Raw genomic sequence first — 20,359 nt, forward strand, 5'->3', positions numbered from 1 at the left:
CATGTTCTAGAAAAGCAACCCCAAGGTTGACTGTACTTATCTACCTGACCCTATAAGGGAGGCTGAGCTGGCGAAGTGTGCTGCTCGCTTGGAAGAGGAGGACAAGGCTCAGGGATCCCTTGAGATATCCCTAGCAACAGGCATTGAGGGTGTCAACGAAGATGCTTTGGCCATAGTCGACTAGCAGCCTCAAGAGCCTCAGCAGAATCCTCCGGCTGCTTCATAATTTTATCTGTTTTTACTTTAGTTTGTAATTTGGGCATACGAACCTTGGTTCGTGATGTCAAGACAATATATTTTTTGCTCCATGGGCAGCTTTTCCTTTTAATTAACAATTACATCCGTGGAGCAACTGCTCGTGGTGTAAAGGATTTTACTCTTGGTATTATAATATGTTCATTTTCTTATAACATTTGTTTGCATGACTGAACTTAGCATAGAACTTTTCTTTGATTTAACAAAATTTAAACAAAATTTTGAAAAATACTCTAAGTACCGTAGTATGCTTTCCCTTATTTTGGTCGTGTGTTTACATATACTTGTTGATATGCTTTGCTTACCCAAGTGATTGAGGAGCTTAAGGTCCCGGTCACTTGCCTTGACCAAGACTTGTACGAACATTTATGCTCGTGATAATTACTTATGAGAATGAGACTATAGCAAAACAACACACGTAATGAGCAAATACTTGTAATAAATACAATAATTAGCAAGAATAACTGGCTGCGCACAGCTCCTTTTATTTTTCATAATAAATGGACAATCGTGTCTATACGAGTGATCAAGAAATAATCTTACACTTATAAGTGATCAATCATATGACTCACTGACCCTTGTTCATAAACTTGTAAAAAGTTAAATTAATACAAACCAATTCTTTAAAAAGAATTGTTTATTGATAATACTTGTGTAGGTGTTCTCCATTCCAATAGCGAGGAATAAGATCTCCATTTAAGCGAGCAAGTTTGTAGGTGCCTGATTGAAGGACTTCTTCGATTTGGTATGGCCCTTCCTAGTTAGGTCAAAGAACTCCAGCAGCTTGATCGCGGGTGTTAAGGAAAAATCTTCTTAGTAACAAATCTCCCACATTAAATTTTCTTTCACGTACTGTAGAGTTAAAGTACTGGGTGACCTTTTGTTGGTAAGATGCTACTTGGAGTTGGGCTTGCTCGGGCTTTTCATCGACCAAATCCAAAGATTCCATCAATAATTGGCTATCAACGTCTTGATCGTATGCCAACCTTCGTTGTGATGGTAGATCTAATTCAACATGCAACATATCTTCATACCCATAGGCCAAGGAAAATGGAGTATGGCCTGTTGCTGTTCGATGGGATGTTCTATACGATCAGAGGACTTTAGGCAACTGCTCTGGCCATGCCGCCTTCGCTTCTTCAAGACTTTTCTTTAGAGTATCCTTTAGTGTCTTATTGACAACCTCAACTTGTCTGTTCGCATGTGGATGGGCTACTGAAGAAAAGCTTTTGATAATCCCATGCCTCTCGAAAAAATCTGTGAACTAATCACTATCAAACTGTGTGTCGTTATCTGAGATAATTTTTCTTGGCAATCCATAGCAGCACACAATGTTTTTGACCATAAAATCCAGCACCTTCTTTGTCGTTATGGTTTCAAGTGGCTTAGCTTCGGCCCACTTCGTGAAGTAGTCAACAGTAACCACAACGTACGTCACATTGCCTTTTCCTGTGGGCAAAGACCCAATCAAATCTATCCCCCACACTGCGAATGGCCACAGACTTTGCATTTGTTTTAGCTCATTAGGGGCTGCTCGAGGTATCTTGGAAAATCTTTGGCACATGTCGCACTTTCGAACAAAATCCACAAAGTCTTCATTCATTGTTGGCCAGAAGAATCCTTGCCTTAGGATCTTTTATGATAAACTATGCCCCCAGCATGATCTCTGCAGAAACCTTCATGGACTTCTTGCATTAATTCGCCCATTCTATTGAAAGACACCTTAGGTGTAACGCCCTACTTCCTTAGAGCCGTTACTAAGTGAGTTTTTAAGACAAAACAGTGTGCAATGAGCTCGCTAACCGAGGTTTTTAAACAAAAGTGTGACTAAATAAAAGTTAAGGCTGTAATCTTAGACAAATGCGTCGTTTCAATAAAACTTCTAGTATTAAACATTTGGGATCCCAAAATAAGGTTTGAAAACTATTTACATCTTGAAATGAGTTTACAGTTGATTGATCATAAAAATCATAGATTATTACAGCCATTTTCGAATAAACCCCCAACCAAAGCGGTCGGGCAGGCCAAACATGTACGCGTCGCTTCACGCTCTCCGTACTCATGGTTGGTTGACTCAGTCTTTGCCCTACATGCAACACGGAGCACCCGTGAGCCGAAGCCCAGCAAGAAAACTCATGCAGAACATAACATATGCAAATATATATAGTTAATCATATCAGATAGCCCACAGATAAACAAGTCAACCATTAGACTAAGCAAACACGGCCATGCCACCGAAGAGCCTTACCGAAGCCTGGGGTATCGGTTCTCACCGCGAGGATAACTCATGTATCCCTTGGGTCCCACCCTGAATATAAGCATCCCATGTGCTGTGTGTTACTTTCGGCCCCACGGCCGTACCCAGCCTACGCCGCACTCGGCCCTTGCCGTTCATTTCATTATAATCACACATACAGTACATTCGAATAATCATTCACACACATCATGATTCATTTAAGGTTAAACATATGCACATAATACAATCTGGGGCCATGCCCTAATCTCGGGTGTTACGGTTTTCTTACCTTAATTCCGAATGCTTTAAATAGAAAAAAATGACGGCCCCCGAGCACGATCCACTTCCCGAGCTCTAGCTTAACACCTAGTGACAACAAAGATAATGGATACCAATAAGATAAATCTCAAATGAGTTTCTAAACCAAGTTCTAGTCCCCGGAACATTGAACTTCACCAAAAATATAAAAAGATTCAATCCCGAGCACCCGTGGTTAAATTCCGAAGCCTAAATTCTCAAAATCCCAAAATTCCTTAAGCGCCGCGGCATGGCCCAACCATGCCGCGGCATGGCCCCCAAACAGGGCCACAAAAATGCCCAGAAACAGGTAAGGGCCGCAGCCCTACAAGGACCATGCCGCGGCCCGCCCTCCATCCTCAGCGCATCTTAGCCTTCAAGGGTCGCGGCCCTCCAAGAACCATGCCGCGGCCCGACCCTTCGAACCCAGAAAAACCCACCATTTTCAAGCTTAAAACCTCACCTTAAGCCATCCCAAAGCTCCCAATTCAAAACCAATTAATAATCACAACATTAGGATGGTTTAAACAACACATTTCCACCAAAAATCCAACCTAACACTCACCAAAATCCCAATTCCAAATCTCTGAAATTTCAAACCTAGAACTCAAAACCAACCATGGAATTCTCAATCTCAACCATCAAACTTTAATTTAAACCTTACCTCAGTTGTAGAATCGTTTCCCAACGGATCCCATGACCTATCTTCAAAGTTTCAAGCCTCAAACTCCACCTTGAATATCAAAATCCATAAACATTCACAACCCAACAAAATCTCAGAATTTAACTTGAGAAAAAGAATTAATTGCTTACCTTTACCCTGATTTGTTCTTGATTAACTCTTGAGCTAAAACCTCCAAATCCCACCATCAATTTTCAGAAATTCAAGCTTGATTTCTCCTAAGATTTCTGTGGATTTCATGAAAGAAAGAGGAAAGAAAGAAGAAGAAGAGAGGGTGGAGGCTGGGTCAGTTTCTCTAAGTCTCCAAATGGTTTATTTGTTTTGTTTTTATAACTTAAGCTGGTTACCTCAAGTTTCGGGGTACCAAAATGTCCCCGAGGAAAAAATGGTAAAATCCCCCAGTATTCCCGCCTAGGCATCCTAACCTCAAATATATCTCCAATTATTTATTTTCATAACCCAATATCAAAATACTCCTTGACTTGTCCAAAGTCAATTATAATGCCCCGTTGTGACTTTCCCCGCTATCCAGCTCTAGGATCACCTCGTGCCGAAAGTTACCAATCACGGATATACCCACATATCACTGTGGTCTCTACAATCATCACACATTAATACAGTTATGCCCAACATGGCCAAAATTACAATTATGCCCTTCTAACACAATCCGGGCCTACATGCATACTAATATACATAGTCATGCATCTCAAACAATCAAATAGTCACATAACACGCTTTAAATTATAACCATGCATTTAACTCATAAAATCACACATAAATCCCAACACGCCATCCTGGCACACTAATCAAGGCCCTTAAGCCTTATTAGTGAATTCGGGTCGTTACATTAGGAGTGGCATTGAGTACCCCCTTTTGTATAAAATTTCATCGACCAGGATAAATCGAGCAGACTACCTCTGGAGGGCTCTTGATTTGTTTCTGTCCATCAGCAGTACGCCATGCGTCAAGTACTCAATAAAGGGTGCCATCCACGTGTTCGTTGATTAGATTACCAGAGAGGTTTCTTCTGTTTTGATGCAGATAACCGTTCAACAGGCACTATATTCAAGGTGTCAACATCCTTTGCACTTGTTAATTTGGCCAAAGAATCAGTGTTTGAGTTCTGGTCGAGAGGTACTTGCTGGAGAGTATATTTTTCAAATTGTGCCAACAAATCCTTTGCTTTGTTAAAGTAAACAACCATCTCCAGACCTCGGGCTTGATATTCTCCCGTAATTTGGTTAACCACTAACTGGGAGTCACTATAGATTTTAAGCGACTTTATGTTCATATCCTATGCTAATCATAATCCTGTGAGAAAAGCTTCGTACTCGGCTTCATTATTGGACGTTGTGAAGTCTAATCTGATTGCGCAGTGGAATCGATGTCCTTCAGGCATGACCAAAATTACACCTGCCCTAGCGTTGTGCTCATTGGAAGAGCCATCTACAAACAACTTCCAAGAGGGAGTTTGGCTTTAAGGCTCAGGCTCTTCCATCGGTTCGATGTCCTGAAGCCGAGTGAGTTCTACAATAAGTTCTGCTAGAGCCTGTCCCTTCATTGCTGCTCGTGGCAAGTAAGAAATATCAAACTGTCCAAGTTCAATTGCCCTATTCAATAATCGACCAGCGACTTCTGGTTTTTGCAGGACTTGCCGTAGGGGCTGGTCGGTTAGTACTGTGATGGGGTGAGCTTCGAAGTATGGTCGTAGCTTTCTAGAGGCTAAGATCAAGAAGTAGGCTAATTTCTCAATGGGCAGATATCGAAGTTCTTCTCCTATTATCCTATTGCTTATATAATACATAACTTTATGCACGTATTCCTCCTCTCTTACCAAGACATCACTAGCAGCATATTCTGTGACCGCCAAATAGATGAACATAGTTTCTTTTTCAACCAGTTTAGACAAAATCGGTGGCTATGACATATTAGAATTTAGAGCCTAGAAAGCCTGCTCGCACTCCTTCATCCACTCAAATTTTTTATTGCCCCTAAGTAGATTAAAAAATGGGATGCAATTGTCCGTTGATTTGTAGATAAATCTACTTAAAGCGGAAATCCTCCCAGTTAAACTTTGAACATCTTTGATCTTTGTTGGCGATTTCATATCGACCAGGGCCTTGATCTCTTCAGGATTAGCTTCGATACCTCGTGAGTTCACTATAAATCCCAAAAATTTCCGTGATCTAACTCCAAAGGAACACTTAAGGGGATTCAGCTTCATCTGATATTTGTTTAAGACGTTGAAGCACTCTTGTAGGTCCCCAATGTGTTCTTCAGCCTTCTTCAACTTAACCAGCATGTCATCAACATATACTTCCATATTTATACCGATCAACTCTTTGAACATGTGATTGACTAATCACTGGTAAGTTGCATTAGCGTTTTTCAAACCAAAAGGCATTACATTGTAGCAGTAAAGTCCTGTATTGGTCTGAAAGCTAGTGTGATCCTCATTAGGTGGGTGCATACTGATCTAATTGTACCCAGAGTATGCATCCATGAATGATAGGATCTCGTGCCCTGAAGTGGCATCGACCAGCTGGTCGATCCTTGGGAGTGGGAAACAATCTTTAGGGCAGGCTTTATTAAGATCTGTGAAATCCATGCATGTTCTCCATTTTCCATTCAGCTTGGGAATTAGTACGGGACTAGAGACCCACGATGGATAAAATGCTACCCTGATGAATATATTCTCCTTTAGCTTCTTGACTTCTTCCTTTAAGGATTTTGATCTATCTTTGTCGAGCCGCCTTCTTTTCTGTTGTACTGGCGGAAAACTTTTATCTATGTTGAAGACATGGCTAATAATTGTTGCGTCAATTCCAGCCATATCTTTATGCGACCAGGAAAAGACTTCCTGGTTCTTCTTAAAAAATTCCACCAGTCTTTGTTTTGTTGTTGTCTATAAGTTTTTATCGACTTTCACAACCCTTGTCGGATCTGCCTCATCGAGTTGGACTTCCTCGAGGTCCTCCACTGGTCCTACATATTCATCAAAATCCCCAAAGCAAGGATATAAATCCCTATCCTCGCTTTGGGAAACACCCTATTTGGTGACGTGCTCACCTTATTTGGCTTATACCTCATCAACCAATTGCAACTCTTTTTCGGCTCCTTCCCTCGATCCACCCCTTTTCTCCTTAGTAATTGAGGAGTTGTAGCATTCCCTCGCTTCTTGTTGGTTTCCCAACACGCATCCTATCCCCGCGTCAGTTGGGAACTTCATGGAGAGGTGCCAAACTGAGGTTACAACTCGCAGGTCGACTAGAATAGGCCTTCCAATTACAGCATTGTATGCAGAAGGACAATCAACTACTGTAAAAGTAATGAGCATTGTCCTGTTCGTAGGTGTAGTTCCTGCTGTAACCGGAAGCCTAATTGACCCTGTTGGCGCGAGCCCTTCGCCAGAAAAACCATAAATGGTTTGGTTGCATGGCTCCAGGACTTTCACTGACAATTTCATTCTTTCCAGTGAAGACTTGTACAAAATGTTCACGGAGCTTCCTGTGTCCACTAACACCTGTTTAACCATCATATTGGCTATTTGGATGTCCACGAGCAGAGGGTCCGAATGAGGGAATCAGACATGCTGAGCGTCAAGCTTAGAGAAAGTTATTAGCTCTTCCTCTGTTCGAGATTTCTTGGGAGTTCGCTCCTCCACATTCAGCATTTCAATGTCTTGGTCATGGCGTAAAGTCCGAGCGTATCGCTCCCTTGCCTTCCCCCTATCTCCTGCAAGGTGTGGGTTGTCACAGATGGTTAGCAATGTACCCGCCATAGGAGCTGGATGTAAAGGGGGTGAGCGTTGGTGTACAAGCGCCTGCTCGTTGCCTCCTTGAGCCTCTTGTTGAGAACCTCCAGTGGCTCGCACATATCTCCTCAGGTGTCCTTGTCTGATAAGGAACTCAATTTCATCTTTTAGTTAGTTACACTCATTGGTGTCATGACCATAGTCTTGTTGTGGAAACGAGAAAATTTCGTTGTATCTCTCTTGGAGATATCCTTCCTTATTGGCGCTTCTCGCTTGTAAGGGACACTGGTGCTAGTCACCTAGTACACCTCCGCTCTGCTTTTGACAAGGGCTGTGTAGTTGGTGAATCTTGGCTCGTACCTATTGCCCTTAGGGCGCTTATTTTCAGATGTTGACGGCTCGTTGTTCGCCCTTTTTCCACCATTTTCCCCGTTGCTTTTGCCGTTGCCATTGGGTTTATCTGACCCATTGGCAGCTTTAGTGGGATTTTCCTTTGGTCCCTTGTGTTTTACAGGCAACTTCCCTTTGTTGGCAATCGCCTCTTCGAGCTTAATGTACTGGTCTGCTTGATCAAGGAATTCTTGGGTACTCTTCACCCCATTTTTCCTCAAACTGTTCCAAAGGGGTGAGTGGCGCCGCACTCCAGCAGTAAGTGCCATCATCTTTCTCACATCGCCACCCATTTTTGCTCCAGCTGTCGCTCACATAAAATCCTGGACATACTCCTTTAAAGACTCTCCTTCCTTCTGGCGAATCTCAACCAGTTGGTTGGCTTCAGTCGGATGTACTTGACCAGCATAGAATTGCCCATAGAATTCCTTCACGAACATTTCCCATGACACTATGCTAGCAGGAGGGAATTTAAAAAACCATTCCTGAGCAGTATTGGATAGGGTGGCTGGAAAGATTCTGCAGCAAGCATCATCCGACACCTTCTGGATGTCCATCTATATCTTAAATTTATTCACATGAGATACTATGTCCCCATATCCATTGAAGTTGGGCAATATTGGCATCTAAAATTTGCTAGGGATTTCTGCCATTGCTATTCTTTGTATGAATGGAGTGCCTCTTCTCCGATCATATTTCATGTGGGATGTTCAGCTTCCTATCACCTGCTGGACGGCCTGGTTCAGCGCATCAATTTGGGCTTGTACTGCGTTTGGTATCATTGGGGCGACTAGTGCTAGAGGATCATACTCATTGTGCCTTTCACGCCTATCGTTGAGCACATCCCTCAAGTCATCATCTCTACGCCTTTGCTCGCTAGCACCCAACCAATCAAAGACGATAGGTTTCCTAGGCTACCCCCAGCGTTCTGGCTCGCAAGCCTATTTTCTCTTGATGGGGGGTTCTTTTCTCCACCTCTCTCTCCTTGCCCTTGACCAGAATTCCCTCGTCCTGAATCAACTTTGTTGTAGTCATGACCGTCCCGAAAACATGGTTGGCTATGGTGCGACCTGCTGATCGCACTATTTCCTCCTCTTGCTGGTACCTCTCGAGTGCTAGGGGAGGCCTGCGTTAGTCGGTGGGTCCCCGGGCATTATTATGTCATGGGGGCCCCTAACTGCAGAGCCTAACTCGGCATGCCTTCTGTTAGCAGAAGGATGCTGTCCCCCGCTCGGTGGATTCGGTTCCTTAGCAGTTTGGCGTCAAGGGCTACGGGGAGGCTGCCTGTCCCTATTCTGCCTTTGACACTAGGGATTATCTCGACCAGCATGAGAAGGTGGCTACTGCTCAGGATCTTGAAATGGAATATCCTGTTGAGCAGGAGGATGTTTCTCCGGCCTTAGAGGGCTTGCCGGTTGAGGTGGAGGATTTAGGTCTAGACCTTGTTTTGGTGGTGCATTTGGTGGCTGATCTGGTTGAGAATTTGGCAGAGGTTGTCCCCATGCAACCTGAATGGCTGCCTCTAGGGCGGCGGTGGCATCTCTTTGTCGACGGTCCATGTCAACCTGCCGCTCATTCAACTCTTGACGTTGATGGTTAATCACTCTTTGTTGCAACGCCATCGTCTCAGCCACATTCTCCTGATTGGCCCTCAGATTTCCTCCTGCAACACAATCAGTGTTGTCCTCAGGGTCTCTGAATCCATTTTGCCCTCTTCAAAATCCAACTATGGTTCATCTTCAGCCACATTAGCGGAGGAGGCTGGGTGGATGCTGCACCAGAAGTCTGTTCGGTCTTTCTAGATGTTTTCTCCATTTGATTTCCTTGGAAGTCTTGAGTTCAACTCTCAATGAAAGCACCAAAATGTTGACCCTCAAATTGGTCAATGACACGGAGTCAGATAAACGATATAAAATGAGACGAAAATAAGAAGAAATCATGACGAAAACATAAACGACAGAAACAATTTATAGTGGTTCAGCCCCAATCAGATGGTAATGACCTACATCCACTTTGTGTTCTTATTGATGAAGAATCCCAATACTGTTATCAATGAACTAGGGTTCACGAGTTTCACAAGCTTCGGGATGATTACAATTTCGGAGAATAATAACACTATAATTTTCTCTCATAATTCAAAAGGTCCAAAAGTCCCCTCCCTTAAGCCCTTTGATTCTTATTTATAGGCTCAAGAAGGTTACATGGGCCAATGGACCTTAATTACAATTACAACTTGTGTATCTAGATAATAAGAGAAATAACAATTAATGCATAATTGCAAGATTGAACATCTGAAGGAAATAAATGAACATAGGCGACCAGGCTAGTCGCACATAAGTATGTTGCTTGATAAACCAATAATATTTTAGTCGATGGCTGAGCAGGATACACTTGCTTAAAACAGCCATGTGCCTCCCACGTGTAGACCAATCCTGTCACATCATCAGGTAGTCCGTTTTTGGGTAAATAGATTGTGTGACAACTTTTGTGAGTTACTATAAGTAACAAAACCATTATTCGATTTATCATCTCGTTTGGTGCCTTAGAATTTCATAATGTCAACAAGAGGAGAAAGAGGAGACAGAGGAAGGATAGGCCGAGGAAGAGCTACCTCAGCAAGTCCTAACGCTGCAGAATTACCTAATTGGAGAATGCCACCAGCCCAACCAGTAGCTCTATCTGCACCAGCGGTTGATTTGACTGCAAAGATAGCAAGGTTGGGGGAACAGTTGAGGCAAAGGGATGAGGAGTTAGCTCAAGCCAGACAAGTACCATAAGCGCCCTAGGTACTAGTGGCACAGCTTGAGCCTCTAGTACCACCACCTTCACCACTGCCAATGGCTTATGGATTTGAGCCAGTCTATGAGCATTTCAGGAAACAAGCTCCACCTAGTTTTGCAGGGAAAGTTGACCCTATGGTGGTGGAAGGTTGGTTGAAGTCAGTATAGAAGTTATCTTTGAACACATGGAGTTGAACGATCATCAAAGGGTTTCATGTGTAGCTCACCTACTCATGTTGGATGCAAGAATATGGTGGGATGACGTGAAGAAAGCTCGTGAATTGAACACTATGACCTGGGCATACTTTGTTCAAGAATTTGGCAAGAAGTACTGCAGCGCAGCTATATTGGCAGCCAGAGTGGACAAGTTTGTGACATTGGTTCAGGGGAACCTTTCCATTACCGACTATGTACAGAAGTTTCACATTGGCTAGGTTTGCACCTGAGATAGTACCAACTAAAACCATACATGTCCAAAGGTTTATGAGGGGACTTAAGCCAATGATTGCAAGAGATGTCAAGATGACCAGTGCTAAGGTTGTTAGTTATGCTGAGGTTTTGGATAAGGTACTTGAAACGAAGTACTTGGAGGACTGTATATGGAAGGACAGTGCTGCAAGAAGGGAGACCAATAGAAAAAAGGGCTTCCATAAGGGCAATAAGAGGAAGACCCATGAAGGCATAGCAATGGCTATGATAAGAGGCCTAGACCCCTGGCCATGAATGGCAATAATCATAACAATCACAAGAACCACAACAGCCGTAACAGTCACAACAATGATCGTAACCGCAGAAATCATCAGAAAAAATAAAGTTCAACACCCTAGCTGCCCTAAATGCTCCCGACGAAATTTGGGAGAATGTTAGGCCGACACTAACAAGAGTTACAAGTGAGTCAGTCAGGCCATCTGAAGAAGGATTTTCCACAGTGGAAAGCAGGGCAAGTGATAACTGTATATTTTAGAGTTATTAATTTAGCTTTGGAACTTAAAAATTTAAGTGAAATAGAGTGTTTGTTTTATTATTTTTTTGTTTTAGTCATTTTGCTTTTTAATTTTGTTTGTGTATTTTGTTTTAATTTATGATAAATCTTGTGGAAAATAATGGGATTATATTCTAAAAATGTGGTATCTATTTTGAAGGAAAAAAGAAAGGGTGCTTGGAAAGCTTTGTGAAACATGTGCAAGGAAATCATCTTGGAGCTAAAATTTTCGCAATTTGTTGTAGCATCAGTAAACTTTGCTGCAGCAAAGTGTGTGTAGCAAGCAACATAAAATTTGCACACTTGGAAAGTGATTAAATGAGGTGGAGAGACTTGAATAGTGGGAGGATGAGGTGGAAATGAGCTAAAAAATTATGAAAAGAAGAGTGATTCCCACGTGTAAAGAGAGAAAGGATGGTTTATACCCTTTTTGAGCTCAAAAAGGAGATCATCTCCTATCAAGAAAAACCAACACAGGCGCCTATCACCAAAAAAGGAGAGTTTTCTTCAAATTTTGAGCTAAAGCATCATGAAAAGAAGAGGAAAAACCTAGGAGAAGGAAGCCAGAAGAAGAGGATGAGTTAGAAGACAAAGAATAGAAGATTTCTATGATTTTGGCTTGTCTTTCTAAAGTCTCTTTTCGTATAATATTATTTTTCTCATCTTGAACTCTTGAGATAATGTTGAATATATATTGTGGTGATTTGGGTATTTTGACTATGAGCGAATTTGTTTGTGTAAGAGATATTGATGAACCCTAATTTGTAATGAACCCCAAAGTGTTGAATGTTTTGTGCAATTTTTCTCTTATTCATGTGAGCTATATTTATTGTGCAAACTCTTGCTTACGAATGATCAACTGAGGTGAGAAACAAGCTAGTTTTAATTCCGGAAGGGTTAGAATTAGTGGAAATGCTTGATTGCTGCATGTTGATAATTTTGTTATTGATTAGTGGATAACTTAGGGATATTTTATTCACCTTGAAAACTTGAAGGATTGATGCTTGAAATTATGTTCTTGAAATTAAATTTATCATAGGACTATGTGAATTGAATTAATGGAACTTTAACATGAGCATTTGGAAAAATGGCATGTGTATTAAATTGGGAATCCTAGTTACAGGAGAAATTTGCTATGAACTTTGTTGCAACATCAGCGGCAAAACTACAAATTAGGGGGATTTGATATGCCTAACTTTTATCATAATATTAATCACAATTTGCCATTTTCTAGCTTTAGTGTTAAAGATCTATTTTAATTCTATTGTTTAGTTTTTTTTTAGTTCAATTTATTAAATCATCTCAAAAATTAATTGTGCCCCAAATTTTTTGGTGTTAATTTTTTACAATATTTGTTTGGAAATCCTTGAGGAGACGATAAAAATTACTTTCATTATATTACTTGTTTGATGACTGTGTACACTTGCACACACTTAGGAAAATTCGCAACAAGTTTTTGGCGCCGTTGGCATGGATTTCTTAAAGTCAATTATTGTAAATTTAATTATCTTGAAATTTTGTTTAATTTTTCTTTTGTGCTAACTTGGGTGATTCTCATGAAAAATTCAGGTTTACATAGTGTATGAGCGAGAATCAAGACCCTGAACTACTTCCCATTGATCCAGAAATCGAGCATACATTTAGAAGAAGGCGAAAGATACAAAAATAAAAAAGGGAAGTAGTAGTAATGGATGCTAATCAAGGGCTCAGTAGGGAGCCGCTCAGAGGGCAGCAAATCTATCAGGAGCTACTCAAGGGACGGCAAATCTAGCAGGAGCCGCTCATGTTCCACTGGTAAATCTAGCAAGAGCTGCTCATGATCGACTAGCTCAAGGGGGAGTAGCTGCCAATAATGGGCAAAATGCAGTTTTTGTGGCATATGACAGAGATCGTGCTGTTAGTAAATTTGCTCTCCCCCTCTTCAATGAGCTCAATTCGGGCATCGTTAGACCATAAATTCAGACAGCACAGTTTGAATTGAAGCCAGTCATGTTCTAGATGCTTCAAACTATGGACCAGTTTAGTGGGATGCCAACAGAGGATCCACACCTTCACCTTTGCTTGTTAATTGAAGTGAGTGATTCTTTCAAGCTGCTCGGAGTGACAGAGGATGCATTAAGACTAAAGTTGTTCCCATATTCCTTGAGAGATAGAGCTAGAGCTTGGTTAAACTCTTTGCCATCTGATTATGTGAGTACTTGGAAAGAGTTGGCCCACTTCTAGATTGTCTACAGGTAGAAAGGTGGTTGGTATTCATGATGTAGATGCCATCACTTCTTTGGCAGCCCAAGTGTCCTCTATTTCTAATATGCTCAAGACAATGAATATGGGGATGAATCAATCAATGGGGCAGCCTATGGGGACACAAATGGGGAAAATGGAGAGCATTTCTTGTGTGTATTGTGGTGAGGGTCAAACTTTTGACAACTGTCCTTCTAATCCAATAACTGTGTGTTACTTAGGGAACCAAAATAGGAATGGTCCTTCTTCTAATTCCTACAACCTGTCATGGACGCAACATCCCAAATTTTCATGGAGTAATCAAGGATCTGGCCCTAGCAATCCTTCTATGCCTCCAAGACCAAATTTTCCACCAGGTTACGCCCCACAAGCACGACAACATGTTGAACATGTTGAATGAATGCAATCTAGCAAGGAATATATATTGAAGAATGAAGCCATGATTCAAAGCCAAGCAACTTCATTGAGGAACTTAGAAAACCAAGTTGGGCAACTAGCTAATGGGCTTAGAAATAGACCCCACGATACACTACCAAGCGATACAGAGAATCCAAGGAATGTGGGCAAGGAACATTGTAAAGCTGTCACTTTGAGGAGTGGGAAAGAGTTGGAGAAGGACAAGACCAATTCTGGGCATGAGGGTGAGCCCTCTTCAATCCAAATAAATGAGGAATTCAAAAAAGATGCTGAACTTCCTAGTGCACAAAAATTTGCCTCTGCCCAGAACGCTGCAGGGATGCCGCAGCATTGTCACCCAGAAAGTCCAATTTTAAAGCAGCCACCTCCATTTCCTTAATGTTTTCAGAAGCAAAAGTTGGATTCTCAATTTAAGAAGTTCCTAGATATGTTGAAGTAGTTGCATATCAACATCCCACTTGTACAGGCACTTGAGCAAATGCCTAACTATGTGAAATTCATGAAAGATGTTCTTACAAGGAAGAGAAGGTTAGGAGAGTTTGAAAGAGTGGCTCTAACTAAAGAGTGTAGTTCATTTCTGCAAGACAAGTTGCCACCAAAGTTGAAGGATTTTGGGAGTCTCACTATTCCCTGTACTATTGGAGATACTTATTGTGGGATGGCTTTATGCGATTTGGGTGCTAGCATTAACTTGATGCCAATGTGTGTTTTCAAGCAATTAGGGATCGGAGAAGTTAGGCCTACTACAGTTACTCTTCAACTTGCAGATAGATCTCTTGCTCACTTGGATGGGAAGATGGAAGATGTATTGGTGAGGGTTAGACAAATTCATACTCCTTGCTGATTTTATTGTGCCAGACTATGAGGCGGATAGAGAGGTGCCCATTATCTTGGAGAGGCCATTTCTTGCGACAGGAAGAACTTTAATAAATGTGCAGAAGGGGGAGCTGACTATGAGGGTCCAAGTTGAAACTGTGACTTTTAATGTTTTTAAGGCTATGATATTTCCCGATGAGGTTGAGGAATGCTCAGGGGTTTCAATGGTAGATACTTTGGAATCAAGGGAGTTTGAGACTAGTAACGTTGATGATCCATCAGAGAGGTTATTGTTGTTTGATTCACACAATGATGAAGATGAGGAGGAGTACATAGCTTGGTTGAAGGATAACTCTCAAGGGTTAAGAACAAGAGGCCGATTTGATTCATTGGAGTTGTTGTCTAGGGAGTTCCAAGCTCCTAAACCATCCATTGGAGAGCCACCTGAGTTGGAGTTGAAGGTCTTCCCATCACATTTGTGATATGCCTACTTGGGTCCATCATCCACTTTACCTGTCATTATTTCAGCAAAGTTGAATCATGATCAAGAAGAAAAGTTGCTCGAGGTGTTGAGAAAGTTTAAAAAGGCCATTGGGTGTACTATTGCAGATATTCGAGGTATTAGTCCTTCTTTGTTTATGCATAAGATCATGCTTGAAGATAGTGAAAAAGTTTCTATTGAGGGGCAAAGAACACTAAATCCTATCATAAAGGAAGTAGTGAAGAAAAAAATTATCAAGTGGTTGGATGCTAGCATTATTTATCCTATCTCTGACAGTTCATGGGTGATTCCTGTACAATGTGTACTTAAGAATGGTGGGATCACAGTGGTGAAGAATGAAGGCAATGAGTTGGTTCTTACTAGAACTGTGACTGGATGGAGGATTTGCATGGACTATAGGAAGCTAAACAAGGCCACTAAGAAGGATCATTTTCCTCTTCCTTTCATTGATCAGATGCTAGACATACTCGTTGGGAGAGAGTACTATTACTTCCTTGATGGGTACTCTAGTTACAATCAGATAGCAGTGGCCCTAGAAGATCAGCACAAGACTACATTCACTTGCCCCTATGGTACCTTTGCATTTAGAAGAATTCCCTTTGGTTTGTGTAATGCTCTTGCTACGTTTCAGCAATGTATGATGGCTATCTTTACTGATATAGTTGAGCAGTTTCTAGAAGTGTTCATGGATGATTTTTCAGTCTTCGGGGATTCTTATGATGATTGTCTGAATAACTTGTCTAAGGTGTTGAAGAGATGTGAAGAGATAAACCTAGTCCTTAACTGGGAAAAGTGTCACTTTATGGTTAAGGAATGTATTGTTTCGGGGCATAAGGAATCTAAGCAAGGGATTGAAGTTGATAAGGCAAAAATTGAAGTCGTTGAGAAGCTACCACCTCCTAATTTAGTGAAGAACATAGGAGCTTTCTTGGGCATGTCGGTTTCTATAGAAGGTTCATCAAAGGCTTCACTAAGATCAAACCAATTTGTAATCTTTTAGAGAAAGATACACCTTTCTATTTCGATGGGGCATGTTTGAAGGCTTTTCAAGAGTTGAAACAGAGATTAATTTCAGCCCCTATCATTATTGCACCAGATAGGAGTTTGCCCTTTGAATTGATGTGTGATGCTAGGGATTATGTCGTTCGGGCTGTGATGGGGCAGCGAAGGAACAAGGTGTTCCCCTCTATTTATTATGACAGCCGCACATTGATAAGAGCTCAATTGAATTACACTGTAACTGAGAAGGAGCTACTATCCATTGTCTTTGTCTTTTACAAGTTTTGCTCCTATCTTGTGGGAACTAAAGTGATTGTCTACACCAATCACTCAGCCATAAAGTACTTGATTGAAAAGAAGTATGCTAAGCCTCGATTGATTAGATGGGTATTGTTTCTTCAAGAGTTTGATGTGGAAATCCAAGATAGAAAATGAGTGGAGAACCAAGTAGCAGTTCATTTATCCAGAATGAACGGTGATAAAGAATCAAGGTCGTTAGTTCCCATCAAGGAGACATTCCCAGATGAGCCATTATTTGAAGTAAATCAATCTCAAGTTGTTCCTTTGTTTGCGGATTTTGCTAATTACTTGGTTAGTGGATTGTTGCCTCCGGATCTGACAAGCCAACAAAAGAAGAAGTTCTTGCATGATGTGAAGAACTACTTTCGGGAGGAGTCATTCTTGTTCAAACAATGCGCCGACCAAATGATTAGGAGATTTGTTTCCGATCAAGAGATGAAGGATATCCTACATCATTGTCACTCTTCTCCTTGTGGAGGTCATTCTGGGGGATCGCGCATCGCATCTAAGGTACTTCAATGTGGTTTTTTCTTGCCTTCCTTATTCAAAGATGCTCATGCCTTTGTGTTGAGATGTGATTGATGCCAAAGTGTTGGTAATATTTCTAGAAGGAATGAGATGCCCTTAACTAATGTTCTTGAAGTTGAATTATTTGATGTGTGGGGTATAGATTTTATGGACCCTTTCCCTCCATCTTATGGAAACTTGTACATCCTGGTAGCTGTGGATTACATTTCAAAATGGGTGAAAGCAATTGCCTCTCCCACTAATGATGCTAAAGTTTTCATGAAGTTCTTACAGAAGAATGTTTTCACTCGTTTTCTCACTCCAAGGGCAATCATTAGTGATGAGGGAACCCGTTTTTTGAACAAAGTGTTGGCTAGCTAATTTGCTAAAAATGATTTGAGGCACAAAGTAGCTACTGCTTACCATCCCCAAACTAATGGGCAAGCTGAGTTGTCCAATAGAGAGATAAAAGGTGTCCTTGAGAAAGTGGTGAGTCCCAACCGCAAGGATTGTTCCAAAAGGTTAGATGATGCATTGTGGGCCTATAGAATAGCTTTCAAGACACCATTGGGGATGTCACCATATTGTTTGGTGTTCGGTAAAGCTTGCCATTTACCGGTGGAACTTGAGCACCATGCTTATTTGGCTATTCAAACACTCAACATGGATTTGCAACTTGCAGGAGCAAAGAGAATGTTGCAGTTAAATGAATTAGAAGAGATGCGCTTATTCTCTTATGAAAATGCCAAACTTTATACGAATGAAAAGGTGGCATGACAAGCATATTCAGCCAAGGGTGTTTGAAGAAGGCCAACGAGTTTTGCTCTTTAACTCGCATTTGAAACTATTCGCAGGCAGGCTCAAGTCAAGATGGTCGGGCCCATTCCTTGTGGTTAAGGTGTATCCTTATAGAGCGGTGGAATTGCGTAAAGAAGGCTCTTGAAGAAAATTCAAGGTTAATGGACAAAGGATCAAGCATTATTGGGGAGGTGAGATTAAACAAAACAAGTGCTCAATCTCTTTGGAGGATCCTTGAAGAACATGTAAAAACTTGGGTTGCTATGGAACATGGAGATTTAATTGTAGAGAAACCCAAGCTTTATATAAGTGTATATTATGTAAAATATATATATAAAAAGATATGAATATATATGTATATAATACATTTCTTTGAGACTTTAATTTTTGATGGTTAAATGTTTTTATGGTTGTAGGAAAAAATGGAATTAAAAAGGGGTTTGTTGCAGCAAAGTTCTATGATGTTAAAAAATCAAATTGGGATTGCTCTCTGACTTGACTTTGCTGCATCAAAGTTCTATGATGTTACAACAACAAATTTGCGCTTGCTCTCTGACTTGACTTTGCTGCAGCAAAGTTCTATGATGTTACAACATCAAATTTGGGCTTGCTCTCTAACTTGGGTTTGTTGCAGCAAAGTTGTATGATGTTACCACATCAAATTTGGGCTTGCTCTCCGACTTGACTTTGCTGCAATAAAGTTCTATGATGTTGCAACAAAGTTGTTAAAACACAAGAAGAGTAAAATTTGGGCCAAAATCTCATGCCCAAAGCCCTAGTCTATTTTTGAAACCCTAAGTTCATCATCTTCCCCTTCCCCTTCTCTCTGTAATCACCCAGCCACCACCCCCACCTCCCAGCCATCTCCACCACCCCTCGCCACCACGAGCCCCGTCGACCTCTCAACTGCCCCAACCCACGCACCCACAGCCCCCGCCCCACGCACCCACAGTCCTGATTCCCAAACCCATAGCCCCGACCCACCTGAACCTGCGGCTCCCATAGCCACGCCTCACCTCCAAGCCGCGACCCAGCTACATCTCTGCTTCCCACGACCCACTCTGTTCCATCCATCAGTTGACCCACATCTCCGCCTCCCAAGCAAACCAGCCCCGACCCACGAACCCAAAGCCCCAACTCACCACCTCCACTCGATTCCACCTCCCAGCCATCTCCGCCTCCCAAGCCCACGAACTCTAGCTCCGATCTCACCAGCCACAAATCCACAACCCCACCTGACCCCCCTAACCTGACACCCTACTCTGGCCACATCCCCACAAAACCACACACCCATCCACCATCACAACCACCCGATCTCACCACCTCCCTCAAAGCTCCAACCCGTTCCACTCCACACCTGAGACCCATTCCAACTCTCATTCCATCTTGGCTCTCTCTTGCCCAGTCACGATCAAGATTTGGCAGCTTCGTGGATTGTTCTTCATTGGGGCCTCAAGAAATTGTTGCAACAACAAAGTGCATTAAAAAGGGTATCTTACTGCTCCAAGGTACCATATTACGCTTGTTTCCTCACTTTGGGCATTACAATTCATTGTGGCTATTGGAATTTTTGTTATTGAGCATTGTGCCTATATGCAAGCAAGTAGAAAATCGAAAGAAAAAGTTAGTGGCACATGAACAACCTATTGTTGAAAAGTTTATATCCCCGAGGGCTGCCAAAAAATTCAAAAAACTTGTCGGGCATGATATTTGGTTTGAGAGAGCATTCCACACTGTTGGAAATCTAAATTATGTGACCGCTATGATTAACAATCGAGGGTGGCTTAATTTTTGTACAGTACCTCGCGAGGCTGTCATTCCTTGGGTCAAAGAATTCTATGCCAACTTTGTGTCATAGTGATGTGAAACTTGCCAATATGTTGACAGAAGTTACTTTGGCGGGCTCACAATTTAACGTTTCCCAGAAATTGGGAGCTCATACTATTCCCCACACTTTCTTAACGACTCCTGCTCGTGTATTGAATCATTTTATCAAAACCAACATGTTGCCCACCACTCATGACACCTCAGTCAGCAAAGATCGTGTCGTCCTACTTTTTAGCATTTTGACTGGCTTATCAATTAATGTGGGGGGGCTCATTTCAGAAGAGATCATCGCCTTGGGTGTTATCAAGAACAAGGGACCATTATTTTTCCCACATTGATCACTTCCTTGTGCCGTAACGTGGGTGGGCCCTAGCTCCGGATGATGAACAACGTCACTCTCTCGATTACATTGATGCACATACAATTTGGAAGGTTACCAAAGTCGTTTCCATTTAGAGAAAGAAGGCCTTGACCTCTGCCCCACTGCCATAGTCTTCCCATGACTCTGCTATGCCTCTGAACCCCATTGTCGTTGAGCTTTATGCCACTCAGCAGAGTATGCTTAGTATGATGCAT

The 20,359-nt window shown here is 41.8% G+C and overlaps 1 protein-coding gene across 1 annotated transcript; it reads left to right on the top strand.

Moving 5' to 3' along the window:
* The first annotated feature begins 16,819 nt into the window (after positions 1–16,819).
* On the top strand, positions 16,820–18,450 carry LOC133779492 (uncharacterized). Its single transcript, XM_062219447.1, has 5 exons — positions 16,820–17,129; positions 17,322–17,510; positions 17,571–17,926; positions 18,013–18,147; positions 18,373–18,450. Exons 1-5 carry the CDS (start codon positions 16,820–16,822, stop codon positions 18,448–18,450), a joined length of 1,068 nt encoding a protein of 355 aa, XP_062075431.1.
* Positions 18,451–20,359: the final 1,909 nt, after the last annotated feature.

Source organism: Humulus lupulus, chromosome 5 (assembly GCF_963169125.1).
Source record: "Humulus lupulus chromosome 5, drHumLupu1.1, whole genome shotgun sequence".
Taxonomy (NCBI): domain Eukaryota; kingdom Viridiplantae; phylum Streptophyta; class Magnoliopsida; order Rosales; family Cannabaceae; genus Humulus; species Humulus lupulus.